General features: G+C 33.4%; 1 protein-coding gene and 1 non-coding gene across 2 annotated transcripts in view; both read left to right on the top strand.

Annotated features, from left to right (window-relative positions):
• The window catches only part of DGKB (diacylglycerol kinase beta), a 754568-nt gene that overhangs the window by 515447 nt on the left and 211785 nt on the right, over window positions 1-27336 (top strand). Inside the window, exon 22 of the mRNA XM_049785694.1 lies at window positions 21795-21885. Within this exon, the coding sequence (XP_049641651.1) occupies window positions 21795-21885 (91 nt within the window). The remainder of the gene's footprint in view (window positions 1-21794; window positions 21886-27336) is intronic.
• Window positions 25240-25396, top strand: LOC126026482 (U1 spliceosomal RNA). Its single transcript, XR_007501732.1, has one exon. It is a non-coding gene; the product is annotated as a U1 spliceosomal RNA (small nuclear RNA).

Raw genomic sequence — 27336 nt, 5'->3', positions numbered from 1 at the left:
GTCAGAAATTATAGCTGCTGGTAAGACTGTGAAGAAAAGAGAATGCTCACTCATTGTTAATGGGATGTAAATTGGAATAATTTATTTTAAAATGATATGGAAGTTTAATTAATAAAATATATAGAACTACCATTTTAGACAGAAATTCTCTTTCTAGTAAACTATTCGAAGAATAAAAGTTAAGTTAAAAAGATACATATACACTTATATTTATTGAATATTTTATATATATGGCAAGAACTGGAATCAACCTCAGTGCTCAACAACTGATGGGAATACAAAGATTTGATACATATGAATACAATGGAATTAAGTTAGAAAAGTTGAAGCCTTTCCTTTTTCTATAACATTGATGGAACTTAAAGGGAATAGTGCCAACTAAAATAAGCCCCAATGAGAAAGACAAAAATGGATAATATTATTCATATTGTATATAAAAAAAACTAAACAAGGGGTAGTCTGTGTTCAATGAAAATGCATCTTTAGACAGTCTCTGGAACTGAAGCTCCCAGGTAAGTAGAAGGGGCTGGAGATATAGCACAACAGTAGGGCATTTGCCATGCACGTGGCTGACCCAGGACATAACTGGGTTCGATCCCCAGTATCCCATATGGTCTCCTAAGCCTGCCATGAGTGAGTTCTGAGAGCACAGCTAGAAATAAACCCTATGCACCACCGAGTGTGGTCCAGAAACTAAACTAAACTAAACTAAACTAAACTAAACTAAACTAAACTACAATACAATACAATACAATACAATACAATACAATACAATACAATACAATACAATACAGTACAGTACAGTACAGTACAATACAATACAACACAACCCAGGTAAGTTGGAGTTTGGAATAGTTTAGTAGATTGAGAAGGGAGCTACTGGTATTTTAGTAGTAGTAGTACTTGTCATAGTATAGCAGCAGCAGAGTGGTAAAGTTGTATTCCTAAAATATATACATTTCTAAACCAATAGTATTTGAATAAAACACAAATTAAAATATTTATGGCACTATAAGGTACCTTTAAGGTACTGACTCTAAAAGAAAACCACGAGTTATCACATTATAAAGTGATAACAATAAATACCTCAAAAAGAAAGGTATATATAAATACCTCTTGTTGAGGTATTTATTGTTATCACTGCTTAGAGCTGTGATATTGGCTGCTGAGAGCCAATATCATAAAGTGATTATAGGACTAGCAAACATATTCACTTGTGAGATACATTGCAGATGGTGACCTTCTATATGAAAATCCTGCTTCATTTCCTTGGGAAATTCTGTTTTCCTAAGTCTATTGATCCACAACTTTTGGTTCTTGAGATTTATGTTACTGTTCAGTCTGGCCCTGAGCGTCATTAGCACCTGATTTACCATGAGTACAGATGGTTCTTGGAAATAAAAAGCAAGCCATTTCCTATGATTAACTCTCTCCTAGCTTGCATCTCCCTCTTAGCTATTTCCTTACTATTGCATATGATTCATTTGCATGCAGAATAGTGATTATTATATGATTGTCAAATCTAAAGTGGAGAGGAAAGTAGATTATTAGAAAAAAATCTCATAGCTTATTAATATATATTGTGTGCTACAATGAAATGATTTTAGCAGTGAGCAAGATGATAGATCTGTAGATGAGAGAGAAAATTACTCTATTGTGACAATGGAATGAACAAAAAGAATCCTGAAATTTTCGTTTCTCTTTTTTTGCTTGTCTTGATATGAAGGCTTGTTGCTTAAACCAACAAATAATCCAGCTCATTCTGACCATGTGCAAGTACTTTCAAGTAATATTATTTTGATATGAGTAAGAAAAAGAAGAGACAGATTTTAGTTTCTGTAGTGTGTAAATTAGAGGAAACTAAAAACTTTGCTGCATTATTTTTATCTGATTGTACACAATGGATTGTTATATTTCCATTAATTTTATATTAATAAAATTTAGTATATTAATTTAATTAATAATTTTATATTGATTTTATATTTTAAGCACAGGATATTGAAATATATTGCCATTTCAGGATTTTGCATACTCTTTATAGTAAACTAAACTAATTGATAACCATGTGATAATGAATTAGCTAATAAAACAGAAGCTTGTTGATCTAGCTAGTTATTTCCCATGCTTAATTTTCCTATCATATTTCCTTTCTTCTAGCAACAGTATAATTGTTCAGTTGACAGACAAAGACACCATAATTAGTAGGGCTCATTTTTCTGTAATTTATTTCTATGATTAGATTTATTTAGGTTACTTAGTTTCATGACTTAAAGTTTGGATGTGCAAAGACGTTTCACAATGAAATTTGAGCACTGCTGTGCTATTCTCAGTAATAAGGTTTGCTATCATTTTCTAAATGTTTATGTTGCAAATGTTTGTATAGGAAAGATAAAATGTGTATGAAGAAATAAATATATATTGCCATACATATTATCTCTAAGCACTGAGACCAAAATATTGATCATAAGTCAAATATGTTGTACTGATTATCTGGCCTCTCCTACCCACACAGTTAGTTACAATATACAAAGAGCTAGCACTCTATCATATGTAGCGTTGTATTTCATTTTTTTGGTTTTGGTAGTTTTCTTTCTTAAGCCTGAACTTTTGTGCTTGAAACTACTGATGTCAGAAACATTTGCCTATCGCTATAATTTAAAATACCTTATGATAAATATATTTGATATAGATAAATATATGTATATTTCCTTTCTTTTCTTTCATTTAAAACAGTTTCACACTAAACACGGTCTTGAGATATTTCTATTTTCCCACATATTAAAAACCAAAAATATAAGTATTGAATAATGAAAGCCTTCTTTTCATTTGAGATACGTTGTGCAAATATAGCATCTGAAATATAATAAGTGGTCATGTTTTTTGTTCATTTCTATGGAACATCATCCCCAAAATTGATGTCTCAGATGAAAGCTATTTATTGTGCTCATATTTCTGTGAGTGGGATAACAGAATAATTCTTTAGCTTCACAAAGTTGATTGATAAACTAGAGTCTAAATTCTTACTGGACATTAGATTCTCATCTCCATGTTAATTACCATTCTGAACTTCTTGACAGCATGGATCTGTCCGGAGAGTGCTGTTACTGAGAGAAACGGACTTTTACAAATCTCTTGACTTTAGATTTATTGGACTTTGCATGTCACTTCTGCTGTATAATATTGGTCAACTTATATTAGTTAAGCTAGCACAAGCCAAAGAGCATGGAGGACGAAATCTACTACTATAGTGGAGAAGTATGAACCCAGTGCAGAAAAAATGTGCAGAGAGCATTGTTAGAACTAGTGGCCATTAGATAATGGACCACTGTATTCAGCAGTATTTATTGTAAAGGAATTTAGATTCCATTGTAAAAAACTAAACCAGCAATTAACTGAAATGTTTATTTTGCTAAATTTTGATTTTTTGTCTCTAGTCTAATAAGGAGAAGAGATATCAAAAGTAGCTTTTTTAGTTCTGACAACAAAGAAGTACTCTAATTTCACATATCAAAAAATGACAATAAATAATGCATGATCAGGGACTTTAATCATCTAGGAGTTTCTGATAACTATAATAAGTTTTAGAAACTATAGTGGTACCAATAGTAAAGAACTATCTATGGCCCCATGTCCCAAAATCTTTGTGAAATACCTGACAGGGCAATAAAGTTTCTTCCATGTGTATAATTTTACTGACCCATAAAATGAACTCTAGCAATGTTTAGTGACACTAAAACATACTCGATAGTTAAGAATAATCTCTCTAATACTTTGTACATATCCACTCACAAAATTAGCTTCTAAGAGATTCTGTTTTATGGAAAAATACAAAATACCAATAAAATATTATTTTCCCTTGGGTTTTAGCATATTAAATATTTTCCCACTGTACATTTGCTATGGTATTTTATTGTTTCTTTTTAAAAACAATTTTATTGTGACCAATGTGAATTACATATCTTTCACAGTAATATTTAAGGTCCATAGTGAAAATGAATCAGGGCCATTACCACTACTCTTGTTGTCCTCCCTCCACCCTTGTTCCCAGCATGAATTCTATATTTCCCTCCTTTGCCCCTAGGACTGCTAGTTTAACTGGTCCCTTTTGTGTATAGCTTGTTGTAGATTGGGTATCGATTCTGTTGTCGTTGACTTTGTGTTTGTGTTTTAGTCTGATTATTTTTTATTTCCAGGCAATGTTTGGTCCTAGTACCATACATTTTCTCCCCTCAATTTATGAGGCTGAACAAGAAGATTCAAGTTATGGGTTTCTGTTGGATAATAAAAGAGAAGGTTGGGGCCGGATCGTTGGCACAGCGATAGGGTGTTTGCCTTGCACACTGCTGACCTATGATGGACCTGGGTTCTGTCCCCCAGCATCTCATGTGGTTCCCAAGCCAGGAGCAATTTTTTTGAGTGCAGAGCCAGGATTAACCCCTAAGCATCACTGGGTATGCCCAAAAACAAAAAGAAAGTTAAAGAAAAAAAAAACAGAAAGAAAGAAAGATTTAAAAAAAAAAGAAAGAAAAAACTGGGAGTCCATCTAGAAGGTATAAATTTAAAAGAAGAAAGGAGAAAAAGAAGAAAAACCTAACAAAACAATCAAATGAACATAAAACCAAAACTAGCAACTACAAAAAAAAAAAAGCACAACAGCAACAGAAAAACAGCAATAATAACCAAGAGAATAAAATATAAATGAGACTAACATAAATAGGTGATTTTAATATTTAAAAATTGAATGTAATAACTCTGATCAGTTACACCTAGATTTTTAGTTTAGTGCTATTTGTATAGACAGAGCTATCACTTTATGGACCCTTATTTAGAAAAATGGCAGTATATTATTTAAATTATATAAAAGAGCATAAGATGTTAATGAGTCTTAAAACAGGGCAATGGTGATTTGTGGTAATGAAAGAGAAATTTAATTTTATCTTATAAAAATATTTCCAAGTAGAATTCATCTCCATTTGTTATCACTTATAGGAATGTGATTACAAGGAAGGATTACAGATATGAGCTAGACATATTTTTATAAATGTAGCAGAAGGTACCTCTAGAGAGAAAACAAGGAAATAATTCTTTTGCTTTCATCGTAGAATTATTCAACATGTCCTTGAATTTATCAGACTATGATCGATTTCCAGATGATAATGCCTCTATTTGTCAATTAGGTTATATATAAGTGAGTCTGGATATATTATATAAATTATAGCATCTTTACTCAAACAAAAGCAGATCATGATATTTCAGGAAGCCATCTGGGTCCCTCAAGACATAAAATAGTGACAAAAATGTAATCTAAATTATAATGGAATCACTGATTTGTATGTTAGACTATGTAATTATTCAACTAGATGAAAATATCATTCTTTACAATGTAACTCAAGTAGTACAATTCTTAGCCAAATTTTCACTTTTATATAAAATAATTAATGTGGTTGTAAAACTACTTTTCCAACTGAAACGAATACTTGCTGTATTATTTAGTCCAACAGTTTGAGAAATTTTAAGGTGAACAGTTTTCAAAATACAAACAATTGTGCTTCTTGTTATAAAATTTGAAAAGGACTGCTGGTGTGTGATAAATGTAAAACACTTAATAATTTTGAGAAAATAGAAACATGTTTTATTAGAAGTTGTGTGTTTCCTAACTTAGAAGTTAGGTTATCTTTACAGGTTATTTAGGTTATTGGAACAATGTGTAAAGATGCTGGAGAGATGTAATTTTTTCTTTATTTTGTAAGCTTTACCAAATTATAACATTGAATTGATATTAAAATGTAATAATATAATATTTCTAATGTTTCTAATGTTACATAATTAGTTGTTTTAGATTATTAAAGACAATAATAGAAGAGCATTAATTGGCCATCAATGATGAAAGATAGGGTTTTTGAAAAATATTTGTATGATTTTTTTACACATTGAAGTCCTTAGAAGCTGATTTGTCTAGTGTCTTTTCAGATATCATTTTAATTTTAATATCTGAATTAAATATATGTAATTCATTATATCAATTCCAATATTTTGTTACAAAAACTATTATTGACTTTTTTATACTATTGATAGCGTCACAAAGTTGTCCATAAAAATAGATTCTTATTGTAAAGAATTTTTTTGAGTCCGGGAAGAACACAAAAACTGTCTTTACTATAAGTCAACTGAAACTGTTTCACTTATTTTATGTCCTTTAAAACTAGGTAAGGTAACCTTAAATACCCATTAAACTTTATTAACACTGAAGACCCTATCATGTAAGAGTAACTCTTGAACATCACTGGGTGTGACCAAAACAAAAACAAAAACAAAAATTGTTACAAATGTGGAAATATGTTTACTAATGTGTTTACCAATGTCCCTCTACAGTAGGTGATCAGAATGTTAAGTTCATGAATTCCCAGCAAGCCAGAGAGTTTATTTTCCCTTGATACAGAGTTAGGAATGAAGATATGATAATTTCTTCATCTGTAGAATACCTAACACAGGTTTTATGTATTGATAAACATTATTAGTGACATTTATGTTTAAACTAAAATGTCAATTAAAATTGAAATATACAAAATATTATTTTATTTTTGCTATTAATTTTTTTCTCTGGCTATATGTTTTTATTAATAGTACTGAGAAATTCTAAACATACTTCTGACAAAATTGTATAACATGACATGATGCATTATATTAATTCAAAAATTTCTTATTATATTATGTTTGGGGAGAAAAAACTATTGGAGTCGTGATTTTTGTTCATGTGGTACACAGTGAAAACAAACACGAACTATTAAACAAAAAATTCAATTTCGGATTATGATAGCAATCAGTGTTTATCAGAAGGTAATGCTGAAAGGGATGGTTAATCAAAGGGAATAATAATTTGTTAGAGAAAATAATTGAAATTTTAGTGAAATTACGGTAATGTGGTTAATACAGATAAACTATTGAAAGTTTTAGTGTGTGTGAAAAATCTTTGAAAAAAGTGCTAAAAATCATTTTCATAACTTTGAATATTTCCAAAAAGTATACAGTATAGTAGCTGTATCACTTTCCATTTAAGAAGCGGTGCATTAAAATGTCTTTATTAGTGTTATTATTACTTCTTTTTTGTTTTTTGTTTTTTGGGTCACACCCAGCAGCACCTAGGGGTTACTCCTGGCTTTATGCTCAGAAGTCGCTCCTGGCAGATGTGGGGAACCATATGGGATGCTGGGATTCGAACCACCTTCCTTCTGCACGCAAGGCAATCGACTCACCTCCATGCTATCTCTACAGCCGTTATTATTACTTCTAATTCAATTAAGGAACTGTGATTTACAAATATATTCATAGTTGAGGTTTATATATAATATAGTATGTCTCAGCACCAAAACTATTTTTAGTGTCAACATTTTTAAGCAATATTCTCAGGTTACCTTCCCCACATCTCCATCCACCCCCCCATTCCTTAATTTCCCTCTTGAACAAGCACCATTTTAAGTTTGATTGTTGAGTTTTGGATCTCCTGATTTTAGGGCTATTGATTCTGAGCTTTGGATATATAACTATATCACTCCTCTACACCACTGATGTGCAAAATATGAACAAAGGAACAGTCTAATGATGATCTGTCTGACCCATAACATTGCCCTTTTGGCTCTAAAAATGTATAAGATGGTATTACATTCATGAAAGACAACTGACGACAAATAGGGTGCATTGAAGTACGTCAGGTGGTCATACACAGTGTGACTTTGGGGCCGCTAAGTAATGCAAAGTCAAAGTTACAATACAATACCCACTTGAAAGGACTACCCCCCCCAATTAAAAAAGCGACAATTCAATTCTTTCATTTAGATTTTTGTACCTCCCCTGTGATGGAGAAAATTACTTGAGCCATGCATTATAAAAATGGGGCTAATTGTTATCCTTAATTTTCCTAAATCAAGCAAATATTTTTCGTAGGAAACCCCAAATATTTATGAAACACTTATTTTGATAGTAATGATCTACTTGTTTTTTATTAACTGCTATTTATTTTATAGAAATATTCTAATTACTAGAAGAATTCATATTTATTAAGATAGTGATTTCTAGCTATGCATTAACTATTTCATTGATTTAGTTTTACATTTCATATCATTATGAATTTAGCATTACTTTGTGTATATTTGGATTGTGTTGTGTTTTTGTTGTGGCCTCTGCAATTCATTATAACAATTTTATACTGTTTTTATTCACCAAATTATTTCTATAGTGCAATAAAAAACAGAGGGAAGAACATTTATGAGAGAAAGAATTGACTGACATTATGATAGGAAATTCTTATACACAACATCATTCTTAACTAATTAGTCAGTATCTCTCTATTTCTGAGAAAATTAAAAAATCATGCTGAGATATTTTATCTTTGGGTGTATTACTTCCATACTTACATATGAGAAACTTTCTTTTGTAAAAATAATTTAGATTAAAAAATTGCATTATTGAAATATTGCTCTCTCTTACAAACTAAAAAGAATCATTGCATCATTCTGTAGCTTCTGTAGATTTTTTTCATTGTCTCCCAGGTAAAAAGCGTATTTATAAATGACTGTTAGATACTAACATTGTTAGATGTAATTTAAAAACTTATATCTTTACCTATTTTTTTGGGAGAAATAAAAATGGTAGTCAGTCGTTTGTGTGACTATATAGTAGTCATCATAGACATTGTTTTTCTTATTAAATAATATTATCTACAATATTTTCATAAAAATCACAACTGAAAAAAATCTTTCAGTTGAAGGTTTAAAATAGTTATTTTTACAAAAACTAATGATCTGGATAATAGTGTCACTTCTGGGGCCGGCACAGTGGCACAAGAGGTAAGGTGTCTGCCTTGCAAGCGCTAGCCTAGGATGGACCGCGGTTCGATCCCCCGGCGTCCCATATGGTCCTCCCAAGCCAGGAGCGACTTCTGAGCGCATAGCCAGGAGTAACCCCTGAGCATTACCAGGTGTGGCCCAAAAAACATACAAACAAAAAAATAGTGTCACTTCTGAAATGTGTTCATGTGTATAGTAGTTACCTATTATAGTTTAAAATATCTACAACCAAATATTATAACATTTTATACTGAAATGTTTTAATATGATCTATATAAATCATAATAAAATTTCCTTTTTATTTCAGTATCTCAAAAAGTTAAGCAACTTTTGGTGCATTTCGTTGATGGATTTATAATCATTAATAAAAATTTAAGAGAAACTGCTGGATTTATATTTAATAAGGTTTACACAAAATGTTGTGGTTTTGATATTTTCTCTAATATTTTGTGTTCACATTATTTAACAGATAACACACAAATAAAAACATCTAAATGAGGAAGGAAGTTATCAAAGAAACAGCACTACTATAGATTAATATATTTTTAAAAATTCAGAACTTAGCAAACTACTAACCAAATTTCATAACGATGGGAATGAATTTGTATCTGTGAACTAATTCTCTTAGAATTCACATTTCCAAGAGAATAAGGCAAAAGAAGAATTATTGTTAATAAGTAAATTCCTTGTAAATGGTAATTGAATATTTTTCAATTTTACTTAGACATGACAGTCAAACATTTATTAAACTGAAGATAGTAGATTTACAATTCAATAAGCATTAATATAGTAATTTACAATAAGATTAACAAGTAAATAAGCATTAATATAATTCACTGAAATTATAATATTTTGATTAAAACATTTTCAGAACAAGTACTAAGAATAGTTTGAATCTGATTTTGATGTGAATATTCACAGATTATCATTGATAAAGTCCAAAACCATGTGTTCTCTCAAATTGGAGCTTTAATTATTTGATCACTTTATAATGTGAGCCATAAAAATGAAATGTATATATGTTAAAAATGTGATTTTTACATTTCTACAACATAAAAACCAGTTTAGTTGAAAAAATAAAATTTAACAGCTTTTAATTTGTCATGTGGAATATGGTTTCATGTGTTTTTATTACCTCCATATATTTATCTAAGTGAAACATAAAGTGGTTGAAATAATGGAGAATTTAAATTAGTTTTGTACATGAGCAGTAATGCTAAATAATATGGTGAAAAAAGGCTGCATATAAATTCTTAGAATTTCTTCATTTTGTGATGATTTCACCAAAGCATATGTCTTGATTATTGGTACAAATTTCTTTTTTTTTTTTTTAATGCATAATTTTTTTTTATTTAAACACCTTGATTACATACATGATTGTGTTTGGGTTTCAGTCATAAAAGGAACACCACCCATCACCAGTGCAACATTCCCATCACCCAAGTCCCAAATCTCCCTCCTCCCCACCCAACCCCCGCCTGTACCCTAAACAGGCTCTACATTTCCCTCATACATTCTCAATATTAGGACAGTTCAAAATGTAGTTATTTCTCTAACTAAACTCATCACTCTTTGTGGTGAGCTTCCTGAGGTGAGCTGGAACTTCCAGCTCTTTTCTCTTTTGTGTCTGAAAATTATTATTACCAGGGTGTCTTTCATTTTTCTTAAAACCCATAGATGAGTGAGACCATTCTGCGTTTTTCTCTCTCTCTCTGACTTATTTCACTCAGCATAATAGATTCCATGTACATCCATGTATAGGAAAATTTCATGACTTCATCTCTCCTGACAGCTGCATAATATTCCATTGTGTATATGTACCACAGTTTCTTTAGCCATTCGTCTGTTGAAGGGCATCTTGGTTGTTTCCAGAGTCTTGCTATGGTAAATAGAGCTGCAATGAATATAGGTGTAAGGAAGGGGTTTTTGTATTGCATTTTTGTGTTCCTAGGGTATATTCCTAGGAGTGGTATAGCTGGATCGTATGGGAGCTCGATTTCCAGTTTTTGGAGGAATCTCCATATCGCTTTCCATAAAGGTTGAACTAGACAGCATTCCCACCAGCAGTGGATAAGAGTTCCTTTCTCTCCACATCCCCGCCAACACTGTTTATTCTCATTCTTTGTGATGTGTGCCATTCTCTGGGGTGTGAGGTGGTATCTCATCATTGTTTTGATTTGCATCTCCCTGATGATTAGTGATGTGGAACATTTTTTCATGTGTCTTTTGGCCATACGTATTTCTTCTTTGTCAAAGTGTCTGTTCATTTCTTCTCCCCATTTTTTGATGGGGTTAGATGTTTTTTTCTTGTAAAGTTCTGTCAGTGCCTTGTATATTTTGGAGATTAGCCCCTTATCTGATGGGTATTGGGTGAATAGTTTCTCCCACTCAGTGGGTGGCTCTTGTATCCTGGGCACTATTTCCTTTGAGGTGCAGAAGCTTCTCAGCTTAATATATTCCCATCTGTTAATCTCTGCTTTCACTTGCTTGGAGAGTGCAGTTTCCCCCTTGAAGATGCCTGTAATGTCCTGTAGTGTTTTGCCTATGTGCTGTTCTATATATCTTATGGTTTTGGGGCTGATATCGAGGTCTTTAATCCATTTGGATTTTACCTTTGTACATGATGTTAGCTGGGGGTCTAAGTTTAATTTTTTGCAAGTGGCTATCCAATTGTGCCAACACCACTTGTTGAAGAGGCTTTCCCTGCTCCATTTAGGATTTCCTGCTCCTTTATCAAAAATTAGATGGTTGTATCTCTGGGGAACATTTTCTGAGTATTCAAGCCTATTCCACTGATCTGAGGACCTATCTTTATTCCAATACCATGCTGTTTTGATAACTGTTGCTTTGTAGTACAGTTTAAAGTTGGGAAAAGTAATTCCTCCCATATTCTTTTTCCCAATGATTGCTTTAGCTATTCGAGGGTGTTTATTGTTCCAAATGAATTTCAAAAGTGTCTGATCCACTTCTTTGAAGAATGTCATGGGTATCTTTAGAGGGATGGCATTAAATCTGTATAATGCCTTGGGGAGTATTGACATTTTGATGATGTTAATCCTGCCAATCCATGAGCAGGGTATGTGTTTCCATTTCCGTGTGTCCTCTCTTATTTCTTGGAGCAGAGTTTTATAGTTTTCTTTGTATAGGTCCTTCACATATTTAGTCAAGTTGATTCCAAGATATTTGAGTTTGTGTGGTACTATTGTGAATGGGGTTGTTTTCTTAATGTCCATTTCATCCTTATTACTATTGGTATATAGAAAGGCCATTGATTTTTGTGTGTTAATTTTGTAGCCTGCCACCTTGCTATATGATTCTATTGTTTCTAGAAGCTTTTTGATAGAGTCTTTAGGGTTTTCTAAGTAGAGTATCATGTCATCTGCAAACAGTGAGAGCTTGACTTCTTCCTTTCCTATCTGGATTCCCTTGATATCCTTTTCTTGCCTAATCGCTATAGCAAGTACTTCCAGTGCTATGTTGAATAGGAGTGGTGAGAGAGGACAGCCTTGTCTTGTGCCAGAATTTAGAGGGAAGGCTTTCAGTTTTTCTCCATTGAGGATAATATTTGCCACTGGCTTGTGGTAGATGGCCTTCACTATATTGAGAAAGGTTCCCTCCATTCCCATCTTGCTGAGAGTTTTGATCAAGAATGGGTGTTGGACCTTATCAAATGCTTTCTCTGCATCTATTGATATGATCATGTGGTTTTTATTTTTCTTGTTATTGATGTTGTGTATTATGTTGATAGATTTACGGATGTTAAACCAGCCTTGCATTCCTGGGATGAAACCTACTTGATCGTAGTGGATGATCTTCTTAACGAGGCATTGAATCCTATTTGCCAGGATTTTGTTGAGGATCTTTGCATCTGCATTCATCAGTGATATTGGTCTGTAATTTTCTTTTTTGGTAGCGTCTCTGTCTGGTTTAGGTATCAAGGTGATGTTGGCTTCATAAAAGCTATTTGGAAGTGTTTCTGTTTGTTCAATTTCATGAAAGAGTCTTGCCAAGATTGGCAGTAGTTCCTCTTGGAAAGTTTGATAGAATTCATTAGTGAATCCATCTGGACCTGGGCTTTTGTTTTTCGGCAGACATTTGATTACTGTTTTAATTTCATCAATGGTGATGGGGGTGTTTAGATATGCTACATCCTCTTCCTTCAACCGTGGAAGATTATAAGAGTCCAAGAATTTATCCATTTCTTCCAGGTTCTCATTTTTAGTGGCGTAGAGTTTTTCAAAGTAGTTTCTGATTACCCTTTGAATCTCTGTCATATCAGTAGTGATCTCTCCTTTTTCATTCCTGATACGAGTTATCAAGTTTCTCTCTCTCTCTTTCTTTGTTAGGTTTGCCAGTGGTCTATCAATCTTGTTTATTTTTTCAAAGAACCAACTTCTGCTTTCGTTGATCTTTCGAATTGTTTTTTGAGTTTCCACTTCGTTGATTTCTGCTCTCAACTTTGTTATTTCCTTCTGTCTTCCTATTCTTGGGTCCTTTTGTTGAGCATTTTCTAGTTCTATTAGCTGTGTCATTAAGCTACTCAGGTAAGCTCCTTCTTCCTTCCTGATGTGTGCTTGCAAAGCTATAAATTTTCCTCTCAGTACTGCTTTTGCTGTGTCCCATAAGTTCTGAGAGTTTGTGTCTTTATTGTCATTTGTTTCCAGGAACCTTTTTATTTCCTCCTTGATTTCATCTCGGACCCACTGGTTATTGAGCATGAGGCTGTTTAACTTCCAGGTGTTAAAGTGTTTCTTCTGAGTCCCTTTGGAGTTCACAAATAATTTCAGAGCCTTGTGGTCAGCGAAGGTAGTCTGCAAAATTTCTATCCTCTTGATCTTATGGAGGTATGTTTTATGTGCCAGCATGTAGTCTATCCTGGAGAATGTCCCATGTACATTGGAGAAGAATGTGTATCCAGGTTTCTGGGGATGGAGTGTCCTATATATATCCACTAGGCCTCTTTCTTCCATTTCTCTCCTCAGGTCTAGTATATTCTTGTTGGGTTTCAGTCTGGTTGACCTGTCCAGTGTTGACAAAGCCGTGTTAAGGTCCCCCACAATTATTGTGTTGTTGTTGATATTATTTTTCAGATTTGTCAACAGTTGTATTAAATATTTTGCTGGCCCCTCATTCGGTGCATATATGTTTAGGAGAGTGAATTCTTCCTGCTCTACGTACCCCTTGATTAATATAAAATGTCCGTCTTTGTCCCTTACAACCTTCCTGAGTATAAAGTTTGCATTATCTGATATTAGTATGGCCACTCCAGCTTTTTTATGGGTGTTGTTTGCTTGGATAACTTTTCTCCAGCCTTTTATTTTGAGTCTATGTTTGTTCTGACTATTCAGGTGCGTTTCTTGTAGGCAGCAGAAGGTTGGATTGAGTTTTTTGATCCATTTAGCCACTCTGTGTCTCTTAACTGGTGCATTTAGTCCATTGACGTTGAGAGAAAGAATTGTCCTGGGATTTAACGCCATCTTTATTTCAAAATTTGGTGTGTCTTTTGGGTAGTCTTGTCTTAGATTAGGTCTTTCAGTTTTTCTCTTAAGACTGGTTTTGTGTCTGTGAAGTTTCTGAGCTGTTTTTTGTCTGTGAAACCATGTATTCTTCCATCAAACCGGAAAGTGAGTTTTGCTGGGTATAGTATTCTGGGTGAAGCATTCATTTCATTCAGTCTTGTCACAATATCCCACCATTGCTTTCTGGCATTGAGCGTTTCTTGTGACAGGTCTGCTGTAAATCTCAGGGAAGCTTGCTTGAACATGATTTCTCCTTTTGATCTTGCTGTTTTCAGAATTCTGTCTCTATCTGTGGGATTTGTCATTGTGACTAGGATGTGTCTTGGGGTGGTTTTTCTGGGGTCTCTTTTGGTTGGTACTCTTCGGGCATGCAGGATTTGATCACATATATTCTTTAGCTCTGGAAGTTTCTCTTTAATGATGTTCTTGACCATTGATTCTTCCTGGAAATTTTCTTCCTGGGTCTCTGGGACTCCAATGATTCTTAAGTTGTTTCTGTTGATCTTATCATAGACTTCTATTTTCGTCTGTTCCCATTCTTTGACTAATTTTTCCATTGTCTGCTCATTTGCTTTAAGTTTTTTGTCCAATCTCTCCTGCTGTATGGAATTGTTATGTATCTCATCTTCCACAGCACCAAGTCTATTCTCAGCTTCTGATACCCTGTCCCAGAGCTTATCCATTTTGTCATTCACTTCGTTTACTGACTTTTTCAGTCCTGTTAGTTGACATGTTATTTCAGTTTGGAGTTTTGTCATTTCTGCCTTCATATTTTCTTGGTTCTTATTAGTGTTCTGTTCAACTCGATCCCTGGTTTCTTGGAGTCTGTTGAGCACCTTCCATATTGCTAGTCTAAAGTCCTTATCGGAGAGGTTGATTAGTTGTTCAGTCATTATCTGGTCCTCAGAATTGTCATCTTCATTCTCTATGTCTGATGCTGGCCTGCGCTGTTTCCCCATTGTCACACTTGTATTGTGGGTTTTTCTACGTGTTGTGGTGGTATTCATTGTCTATATGATGTAGGCAGCACACTCCTCTGGCTCCTCCCTTTCTGGATGGGCTGACTTGCCTCTAAGGGAGGGGAGTCCTCCGTGGATGAAGCCTCACACTGGGTCAAATCTTAGGCCCGAGCATGCAACAGAGAAGACAGTCCAGAGAGAAATGTTTGCTTCTGTGATATAGCGCCGTTCTTAGTGTGATTTTTCCTTCTTGTTGCAATGGAGTTCTTTCCTTAGAAAGAGTGCACGGCCGCGTAGCGAAGCGGAGTGGCCGTGCTCCTCTGAGCCTCTTTTTGCCCCACTCGCAAGAGTTTCACGCAAGAGGACAGTAGACAGACATAGACAGGTCACACTCACAGTCTTTCACAGCTGAGCCCCACTGGGCCGGTGTACTTTCGCGGATTTTCCCCGCCTGGTGTCACACACAGGGAGCCAGCTTTTGCAAAGGTTAGCCGGTTTTTATGCTCTGAAGTCCCTCCCTGAAAATGGCCTCTGGGCGAGCGAGGTTTCTGGAGGCTCTTTTTGCCCCACTCGCAAGAGTTTCACGCAAGAGGACAGTAGACAGACATAGACAGGTCACACTCACAGTCTTTCACAGCTGAGCCCCACTGGGCCGGTGTACTTTCGCGGATTTTCCCCGCCTGGTGTCACACACAGGGAGCCAGCTTTTGCAAAGGATAGCCGGTTTTTATGCTCTGAAGTCCCTCCCTCACAAATTTCTTAATATTTTAATTTATCTATAAACAACTTTAGCTTTGATATGAAAAATTGAAAGTAATTACATGATACATAAATTTAATTCAAGTGTATTAATTTTTATCTTATATATTTCTCCAAAGTATAATGCACTTTATTTCATAGAAACTATCACACTATAAGCTCACAACCCTATTTTTACTGGATCAATGTTTTGGTATTTTATATATAAACTATGAAATAAAATATGTATAAAAAGACATCAGAGTAATGTAACATTAGTTTCTGTTAATTTATCTCTTTTTATCTCTTTAATTGAGCCTTCAACATTTTCTGATACTTACATTTCATTTTTTATTTTCCCACAACACCAGAATGCCAACATATAATTCCACTCATTTGTTGATAAGTGATAATAACAAAGATAACTGTGTTCCTGAATTTCACTGAACTCTTATAAGTTTCCTATTCATGCAGAACATGACTTCTGAAACTTTCTCTTGTAACCCTTTAGAGCTAGAAATGTAACAAATGTAAGTACTGCCAGAAGTGCCTCAGATTTCCGATGCCAATAATTTTTGTTAGATTTGGTTGCTGCGTGTTCTGAAAATATTTACTGTTGCCAGTTTCTTTTTCTGGAAACAGTTCCACATTCAGTTAAATAATTCCATCTGGGGCCATGGCCTATATTTTAAGAGGTTAAACTCTACAATACCAATATCAGCCCCCTAAACAGGACATATATAAAGAATCACATGTTAGATTTTATTAACATATCTTAAATCACAACTCAGTCTTAAAAATTCCCAGAGCTTGCCTCATGTTCCTCTTGTACTAAAGGTTAAATGATTGTCTTTGAATTATTAAATGTTTTATTTTCTAATGGGAAGAGCACACATCAATATCAGTCAAAAGAGGAATTTGATGGGGCTGGAGAGATAGCATGGAGTAAGGCATTTGCCTTGCATGCAGAAGGACGGTGGTTCAAATCCCGGCATCCCATATGGACCCCGAGCCTGCCAGGAGCGATTTCTGGGCGTAGAGCCAGAAATAACCCCTAATGGCTGCCAGGTGTGACCTCCCAAAAATAAATAAATAAATAAATAAATAAATAAATAAATAAATAAATAAATAAAAGACAGCTTGCATTTATAAGAATAAAGTTTATGTGTAATAATGAATAATTATAAAAATGTAGTCAACATCAAGGGACAGGAGAACTGGTCGAAGGTAGGAAGTCGACCACAAAGATTTGGGAAGTGTAGTTAGGGCAGAGAAGGGACCACTGTGGCAGAGTGTTGCAAATAATCACTCAGGACAAGAAATGGGTGCTGAAAGGAGGTTAAAGGATATGCATAGTATCTCTTCAATAACAATATTGTAAACCACCATGTCTAAAAGAAAGAGAGGGAGATAAGAAAATAGTCTGCCATAGAGGTCAGCAGGGGAAAATATGGAGAGAATCTGGGGACATTGGTGGCAGGAAATTTGCACTGGTGAAAGGATAGGTATTGTACATTTTATGACTGAAATTCAATTGTAAACAACTATATGCCTACCTCACAATGAGTTTATTAAAAATTACTCTTAAAAATTTAGTCAACATATGTTAACATATATTAAAATTGCTATATATTAATTAACTGATAAAATTTCTAGTCATCATATATTCAAAAAATGCAAATTTGCAAATATTTGTGCTACATATATGTACTTATACATTTGTACTATTTACACATAATACTAAAATAATATAAATCACTTACTTTCAATTACTGGTCTGGACTGGTAACTATCTACAGGAATACAAAGGTTGAAAACATTTTAGCTAAGTTTTCTTTAAAGTGTTTTTAGCCTACAATCATGCCAATAATTATGGTGCTTAAATAAAGATTTTATTTAAAAAGTGTTTTGAGAAAAGAAGCCGGAGCAGTGTTGCAGGCGGTAAGGCATTTGCCTTGGAAGCTCTAGCCCGGTGTCCCATATGATCCTCCAAGCCAGGAGTGATTTCTGAGCACATAGCCAGAAGTAACCCTGAGCATTACCAGGTGTGGCCAAAAAATCCCCCCAAAATGTTTTTAGAAAGCAATGTATCATTTCTTTTCATTGAAGTTTCTAAGTATTGGAAAATTGTAAACATAAGTTTGAGAGAATGCAAATATAGATATATTTTATTGAAAAAATGTTATATTTCTCTATTCTACCACCGCAATAGATAGGACCCTTACCATTAATCACCCCCTAGTAAACTCAACTGTATTGTTCTAATCTAAGGAGTTGTTTCCATTAAGATATTGTCTATCTTCTTGCTGTGTTTTTTTTTGCATATAACACATATGAGTAAGATCATAGATATGTTTTACTTTCTCTTCATAGCTTGTTTCACTTAAGCATGCTGCTTTCTAATTAGAAGCATATTAAGGGGAGAAGGCAAGATGACCTCTGTTCTAATAGTCAAACAATATTTAACTTCTTTATCTATTATACTTTTGTTATTATTATGTTATTATTATTTGGGTTATTTTTAAATCTTGATTATAGTAGATAATGCTACAATATTGCTGTCAAATCATTTCAACTTCGTGATTTTCTATTGTTGGGATAGACACAAAGAAATGAAGATTTTAGGTCATTTGAAAGTTTTGTTTGGTTTTGGTTTTGTTTTTTGCTTTTTTGTTTTATAAATTTCTGTTGTGTTCTATGGAAATCAGACCCCTATAGAAACTGAACGAATTTATTTTCCTATAAGTAGTAAACAAAAAATCATTTTTTATGTTCTAACAAGTGTGCTTCTAGCCTTTTGATATAGAACATTCTCAGTAGTTTAAAGTGATAAATCATCTTTGTTTTTATTTTATATCCCCTAATAATTGGTAATGACCAATTTCTATTCCCTTATCTTCATTATTTTATAGAGTTTTCATAACTTGAGTTTTGTAATTGCTTTATTGACTATATATGAGATCTCAATAAGCTGTGTGTTGTGCCAGGGAAGACCCTACTGCTGCTCTGACATCGATCTACTCAAAAGAGTCTTCCCTTAACACTGAAAAGACTTAAACAACAACAACAACAACAACCTGCACACTGGACAGGGCTTTCTGCATTGCCCTTTAATTCTGAGTTGAAATTAAAGGACGCTCCACATCATCCACTTCATTGTAGGATATACAGATTCCAGGATCTTCAATACAGAGACATGATGACAACAGCAGAGACTGTGTGAAAAATAAAACTATATTGGCACTACCGACAATGACCTGGATTGGACAAACTAGTTTTTCTGGAGCCTAGAATTGGTCTTATATCAGGAAACTTCAGGGGTAGGGTCTCTTTGTATTTAGGCCAAGGCTGTTCCTTTCCATGTCCCCCATATTTTGGTGAGCCTATGCAAATGATAATTGCCACTCTAACACTGTTTTTACTGTGCTCCTTTGACTCTAAACCTTAAAAAAACCACTTAAATTTTTGAGGTTAACTTAAACTAATATGCAAGTGCATGGAAATGTAAAAAACTACTATGTTTTCGAGTTTAAGGAGTTACCTAAATTTTATGGCTTTTGATTGCTTTGTGTACTGCTAAGAAATGTTATAATGTACTACAATCTGGGGTCTTGAGGGACAAAGTAATGGTTTCTGTTTTAGCAATCTTTGATTGTAAGTTTAAAATTAAGGTGTCAGCAGGGGGATTTCTTCTGAGAACTCTGTTTTTGGGTGATTGTCCTTCCACTGTAACTTTAGCTTGTCCTCTTTCTTTGCATCATTGTTCACATAATTAAAAAAAAAAGATGTGTGGTGTGGTCTCGTGTTCAGCAGGATATCTTTGGTTTAGTGCCTCTTTGTGTCACTGTGTAGAAATTCTATAGCTTGAAGTAGTTCCATTTGCTTCTATTTGCATGCTGTCTTTTTCCAATCAAGTGAAATCATTGAAAAGTCCCTTGAAGACAATTATCATGGACTATTTTACCTGTTTTATTATTTTATAGAATAATGTTCAGAACTCGTGTTTAATTCATTCTGAGTTAATATTTTTGTAGATGTTGTGAGATAGTGGCTGAATTTTAATATTTAGGAAGTGACTAATTTGTTTGCTAGAACCATTTGATAAGACATTTTTTCTTCATTTTATGCTCTTCATCCCTTTCTATAAATTCATTGTCGGACGCAGGTCCCCATATACAATATTTCTGTGTGGTTATTATTTTTCCATATTTCACTGCCCATGCAAACTACTCTCCCTGAAGTGGATTCATTGAAATCCCACTGGCACTGTAGGACAAAAGCCACCTGCAGCAATTGTCAATATTGTGAAGGCTTATTGAAGAACTCTCAATTCTATCCCATTGATCTGTGAAATCACACCCTTTTGATTGTGATAGTTATATAATATATTTTGCAGCTAGGGAATATAATGCTTTCTTAATGCTATTCAGAGAGGTTGGTTATTCCATAAAAATGATAGTAGCATTTTTTTATGATCGTGAAGAATTTCATTGTTACTTGCTAGGTATTGTGCCAAATCTGAAATGTCTCGGGCCAAATGGACATTCTAACTATGTTAGTTCTTTTCACCCATGAGCATAAAATATTTTTCCAGTTTCTTTTACTTTTCCAGTTTTTTTAATAATCACTTAATGCTTTAACTTTGTAAGTTTTCACCTCTTGTGCAAATTTGATTTCTCAATACTTAATTATTTTGATGCAACTATATAATCACATTAGAGTTTTGTTAGTTTTTATATCTTCCTCATTGTAAGCACAAAGAAGTGTAGTAGATGTGTATACATTCATTTTTACCAACTTTTATACTATATTGGTTTATAATTTCTAACATTTTTGTGGAATCGTTTTCCTACATTTAGTTCTACGTGTATTCTAATTTCCTACTATTTTTTGAATCATCATGAGACACACAATTATAAACTCGCTGATAATTATATTTCGGACATACAGAGTTCTATCACCAACTCTACACCTGTGTACTATTCTTTTTACTTTCTCCCCCTCCACAAACATTTCAAACTGCTTCTAAAAAGATACTATCTTTTAAATAATTTTTTCCAAAGTTACTGAATTTTATGTTTTTGAGCATCATTTTTGTTTGTTTTTGGGTCACACCTGATGGAGCTCAGGGATTATTCCTGGCTCTGCGCTCAGAAATTACTTTTGGCAGGTTCGGGGGACCATATGGGATACAGAGGATCGAACCGAGTCAGCTGCATACAAGGCAAATGTTGTGTACCCATCATGCTCTTGCTCTGGTTCCAGAACAGAAATTTTTAAAGTGCTATCCAACTATTGCCAATTTCTAATGACAAAATAGCATCTTGTAAAATAGGAACAGATTTAAGTTTACTTTTTTTTTCCCATGAAAATTCCAGATATTTTTCTGTTGATTATTTAAAAGCAGCTGGTCTAAAATCAATTTGCCTAAAAACAAATTAAGCATTAGAGGTGTAAAGTTTTTTCCTACATTTGGAAACCAAAATATAGAAAAGTCATAGATATACTTGAATCTATCAAAGAAACGCATTCCTATAATCCCCTCAGGGACAATCTTACAATTTGACACCAACATTTAAGCTGTGAAAATTATGTGACCATTTATAACATTATGGATGGTACATGTCCTCCAACATTTTCTATCACTTACATTACAAGACAGAGCTCTCCTACTAAAACAAATCCTTTTTAGAAAAGATAATTGCCTAAATTTCTGCTTCGTTTTTCTTTTTCAGAATGAAGAACAAATTTTGGTATTTTGAATTTGGCACATCTGAAACTTTCTCCGCCACCTGCAAGAAGTTACATGAATCTGTAGAAATAGAAGTAAGAAAAATGATTTTTTTTCTTTTTCTAAAATGATGAAAATCTTGAATGTAGTTATTAATATGTTTTGTAGCTTTAGAAACATTTTATTTCAATTCTGCCATTGATGTAGCTCCCTAAAATGTTGTTTTTATCACTGAAATTAACACTGACAGTGCTAAATTAAATCTTATAAATTTTCTTATTTTAATATAATATTAAAAAATCAGAAGTGAAATAACTTTAGAAATCAGTGAAACCACATGTGGATAGATGGATTTAAGAAGTGAAAAGAAGTTGCAAGTCAAATATATCTTACAATTCTCAGGTCTCAATATCTTATAACCTTTAAAACACAGTTCTCTAAAATTTCTCTTTCTTTAATGTATAAAGGTTAAAAAATACTTTTCCATTTGATTCCCATTAAGTAGATTTTCTTAGTTCTCAACTTGCCATTTTGCCATTATTTCTACAGGAACTAGAAATGCCAAGACAAAGGACAAGAGTGAGAAAAGATTTGGAGCAAATTGGTCTACAAAAAAAAAAAAAAAAGATACTTAGAATTGGATATGGGCTATAAAATAAAATTATTTTTATTGATGTATCTAAAGTAAAAAGAAATATTAATAAATTGGATATAGGCTATAAAATAAAATTATTTTTATTGATGTATCTAAGTAAAAAGAAATATTAATAAATTATAAAAATTAAGGAACAGAATTATGAAACAGGAACCTATAATGGAAAGCTTATATAAAATAAAGATATTTTTCTTAACATCTTTATTTTAATATCAAATTCATAACATGTCTACAGAGTATAACTTATTAGTGGTATGTGTTCAAATAATATGTTTCATTCATATATTAGATTTGAGATAAACCACCAAGGAAAACAATGGTCTTACTATATTTTTAATTCTACATTTTTAATTTACTGATAGTAAATTATAATTAAAACCATAATAATTATAAATTAATCATATTATATTCATAGCATATTATATTGCAAATTGTATGTCATATGATAATAATAATTACATTTATAATTACCATAAAAGGAGAGTTTTAGAATGTAAGCTATCGAACTATTTTCTATCTTGTTTAGTAGATAAGTTGATTTATTAGAAGTAGATTGGTGATTATAGATTGCAAAAAGCTCCCTCAGACTAAATCTGATCATGAATTTGGAATGATTAGAATCACAAAAGCTGAAGAATTTGAGCTCAGCATTGATTTTTTTTGTAATTATCAGTCTTGAGTTACATGGGCATGCATGTTTTACATATATTTATATAATAATATTTGTACATTTATTTAAAAAGACATAATTTTTCTTTTATCTTAAAATGTACTTTAAGGACTAGAGGAATAACTAATAGAGTGGGTAGCACTTATTCCTCACACAATTGACCTGGGTCCTATCCCCATCACATTATATGTTACCCAAACATCAGCAGGAGTGTATCTTAAGAACAGAATCTCGAGTAAGCCATCAGTTAATAGCCAAAAATGAAAATTAACTATAATAACTGAAGTTTTTTCTCTATGTTGAAGATATTGAACAATTCTTTTTCTCCAAAACATATAATTCAAAAAATTTGTAGCTGAAAGAAAAAAATAAAAATGACATTTTTTTTATTGAATTTAGGGTAGTTCCTTTAAAGTCTCTTTAGTCTCTTCTTTCAAACTCTGTACATAGATTGGCAAAGAAAACACAGGGATGGAGCATTTGCTCTCTGGTAACATATAGTACATCAGTTGTTGCTAGGAGCAACCCTCGGAAACAAAGCCAAGATTAGCCCCAAAACAAAAATGAGTATGTCCCAAAAACTGAAGAAGAAAAATTGCCTTGAGGCAGTATTTATTTTATTGTAAGAAAAACTCAGTATTGCCAAAATATCTCTTCTTCCAAGTTAATCACCTAACAAATTCTTCTAATGGGCCCAGAGCTATATTGCAACTAGGAGGGTGTTTGCCTTGCCCAGGACCAAGCCAGGTTTGATCTCCATCATCCTCATATGGCCCACTGAACCTCCTAAAAGTGATTACTGATCCCACAGTAACACCTGAGCACTGCTGGATATGCCCCTCCCTACCAAATAAAAAATTAGTCTAAGAATATCATCAAAAAATTTTAAAATTTATATGGAGAATGAAAATGTCAAAGTTAACCTAAAAATTAATGAAGGAAAAAAGAAAATTAAGGGTGGTGATTGAGTTTAAGATACAACAAAGACATGATTTATGGAAGAAACCATTGAAAATACTGAATGAATTCACTGAAATTAAAAGAGTATACTCTCTAAAGTTTTTGAAATCAATTAATTAAAAAGCCAAAGAGAGAAAGTATTTTTTAGAAATATTTAAGAAATGACCAATATCTAAAATATACTAAGCATTTCGGAGACTGAAGCAATAGTAGTATGGCACTTGTCTTGCACAAAGCCAAACTTGGTTTGGTCCCCTGCAATCTCTGGTCTCCTCAAGCCTGCCAAGACTGATCCCTAGTGGTGAGTCAAGAGTATTTCCTGAGCACAATGGGTGCAGACCTAAAACCAAAATAATTATTTTTAAAACTCAACAATTAGAAGATGAACAACCCTGTTGAAAAATGAATAAAAATTATATTTCTGCTTCAATGAAATGATATACATAATAAAATAAGCACATTGAAATATTTAGCATGCTATATTTTATTACATAAATGTAAATTAGAATAATAGTAAGGTATCACTAATATTTGTGTTTTGTTTGTGACCTCAGCTGGTAATACCCTAAAATTACTCCTGGTACTGTGTTCAGGGCTCACTCCTGCTGGTGATCATCATATATTGCAGCAGAGATTCAAACTGATGTCAACCACAAGCGGGCCATTATGTTAACCCCTGTCTGTCTTTCTAGCTCCTTACAAATGTATTAGAATGACATAAGAGTTGGGTTATTCTTGATGCAAATATATAATCTTGAATATTTAAATATTAAAATCACAATACTGCTGCTGAAGAAATGAAGCAATTTGAATCCCCAGTCATAAAATGGTTTACTCACTTTGGAAAGTAATTTGGTCAGAATTAGTGCTTTCTTGTCATATAATGTAGGAATTAGCAAAAGGATCTGAATGTATCAATACAAACCCCTAACATGAAAACTTATATAATTTCTATTAATGATAGAACTTTATTAATGATAGAACAAATACAGAAATACTCCGCCATTGAAAGTTACTTTCAGTGACTTTTTTAATGGCTCTTGTGACAAGAGGGTATAACTTAAAGTGACTGTACTAAAATATAGTAAGAATGAGAAGGACAGTTCCTAGCTGGTTTCACTCATGGTGAATATAAATTACAAGAAAAAAAAAAAAAAAGAACTGATGTTACCTGGTTGGGAGATACCATGATCAACGAGGGTGGTTTTCCCAGGGTGAGTCTCACCCATTCTTTGGGTGTGCTGACCCCTGCCATTTCCCCAAATGTGGGAAACTTGACTGCATACTTTGTGGTAGTGGGAACTGCATTTGCCCTTTCCCTTGAAAAAGAAATTGACTGATTAAAATAAAACTCCTACACATAGGAATAGACATAGACAATGAAAACTTTACAAAGTAAAAGGAATTTTAGCATGAGTAATAGGCAGAGATATTATTTTAGAGGTGGCATGGTTCTGGAATGTTAGTGGTAGGGTGGTGACAAATACATACTCGCAGAGCTATAGTAAATTTCTGAAATTGCTGACATTGGATATGATAAATTTATAAATTAAATTTGCAAGAAATTCAAAGCCTTCAATTTCTTCTTTGACAAGTGAATGAATAAGCCAACTATGATCCATCCAGATACTGGACTAATATTCAGTTCTTGAAACAAATGAGTTTTTTAAGTAAAAATAAATACGGAAAGAGTTAAATGTATATTCTTAAGTGAAACAATTCTTCCTTAAACTTGTAACATATAGGATTCTGGGGAAAGTAAAATTGGAGACAGTGAAAAAAGTCAGAGTTTGAGGCCAGAGCTCAACATGTCCAGTGAGAGAAGAATTGACTTCAAAGATGGCTGACCAGAGTTTGGTCCTTCAAGCCCCACCTGGGGTGATGCTTGAACTCAGAGCACCTTTCATAAAAAAATATGACAGAATTTTGATTGATTTGTACAGGAATGGATAAATTCAGCCTAGATAATTTTTGGGGCCTTGAAGATATTATTTTTGATGCCATAAAAGAGGAGGTCTTCCTTGGTAGAGGTTTGGATCCTGGTAATGACAATCCATAGATGGTATCCATTGTTCAGGTGTGTATGGGTGATGCCCATTCTTTGAGGCCTAAGCCAAATCATTATGCCAATGTTCAGGATATAAAGCCCAATTGCATTACAAAATTTGTGGAGGAATGAGTTCTAAGCATATAGCCAGGAGTAACCCCTGATGGCCACCAGGTGTGGCCCCAAAACCAAAAACAAACAAACAAAAAGATATTTTATATACACACAATAGAATACTTCTCAACTCTTAGAAAATAAATTATGATTTTTATACAATGTGGACAAAAATAGAAGGAGTTATCCTAAACGGAACATGTCAGAAAGAGAAATACTAGATAATTTTCCACATGTGGTATATAAATAACAAAGCAAGGAAAGTTAAGTCAAAAACTACAAGGGCAGAAAGATAGTACAGGAGGTAAGAAGATACTTGTCTTGCATGCAACCAATGCAGGTCATTTTCCTGGTACCATATGTGGTCCCATGATGTACAAAGACAGGAATTAGCCCTGAGCACTGCTGGATGTGCCTCCCGAAATTAAAAAAAAAAAAAAAAAAACCAACTAGAAAGCAAACTTTGAGACTGACCTTTGAATTAATGTTACCAATAGTGTTGGTATACATAGGCTTAAAGGGCTAATGAATTGGGATAAATATTGACACTTAACTGGTGGATGTTGTCAATTAATATTAATCTAAGACATGACTCTTTGCATTCATCTTATAAAATACTGTTACCTCAATAAAATAAATTTAGAAAATAATTGTCTACTTGTTCCTATGGCTAAGATTTTAATAGCAGGAAAAGGCATTATTAATATCAGTATTCTTATCATCATATTCCATTTTTGGCAAGTAAGCTATACAATTGTACATGGAACTAGTTTGAATTTTTGTTTTTTGTTTCGCCAAATTGTTTCCATTTTCCTCTCACCTTTTTATGGCAGCCTGTTACTGTTAGAGGAACTCCTTCAGTGATTCACAAACAGCATTTCCATAACCTAAAATAAGAATTTAAGTTCATTTATCATACTTTGTAAAATGAATTTATAAAATAAATTTTAAAAACAGTGAAATTTACAGGGAATGTTAGGGGGGAAATTAATATTCACATATCAGACAAGAGTGTCAGAGTGACTATACTAGATGTGGGGCATTCGCCTTGCACATGGCTGGCCTGGGTTTACTCCTCTAAGCACTGCCTGAAACAATTC

Source organism: Suncus etruscus, chromosome 13, assembly GCF_024139225.1.
Source record: "Suncus etruscus isolate mSunEtr1 chromosome 13, mSunEtr1.pri.cur, whole genome shotgun sequence".
Taxonomy (NCBI): Eukaryota; Metazoa; Chordata; class Mammalia; order Eulipotyphla; family Soricidae; genus Suncus; species Suncus etruscus.
The sequence above is the reverse complement of the archived record's forward strand: the minus strand, read 5'-3'. Positions and strand labels throughout refer to the sequence as shown.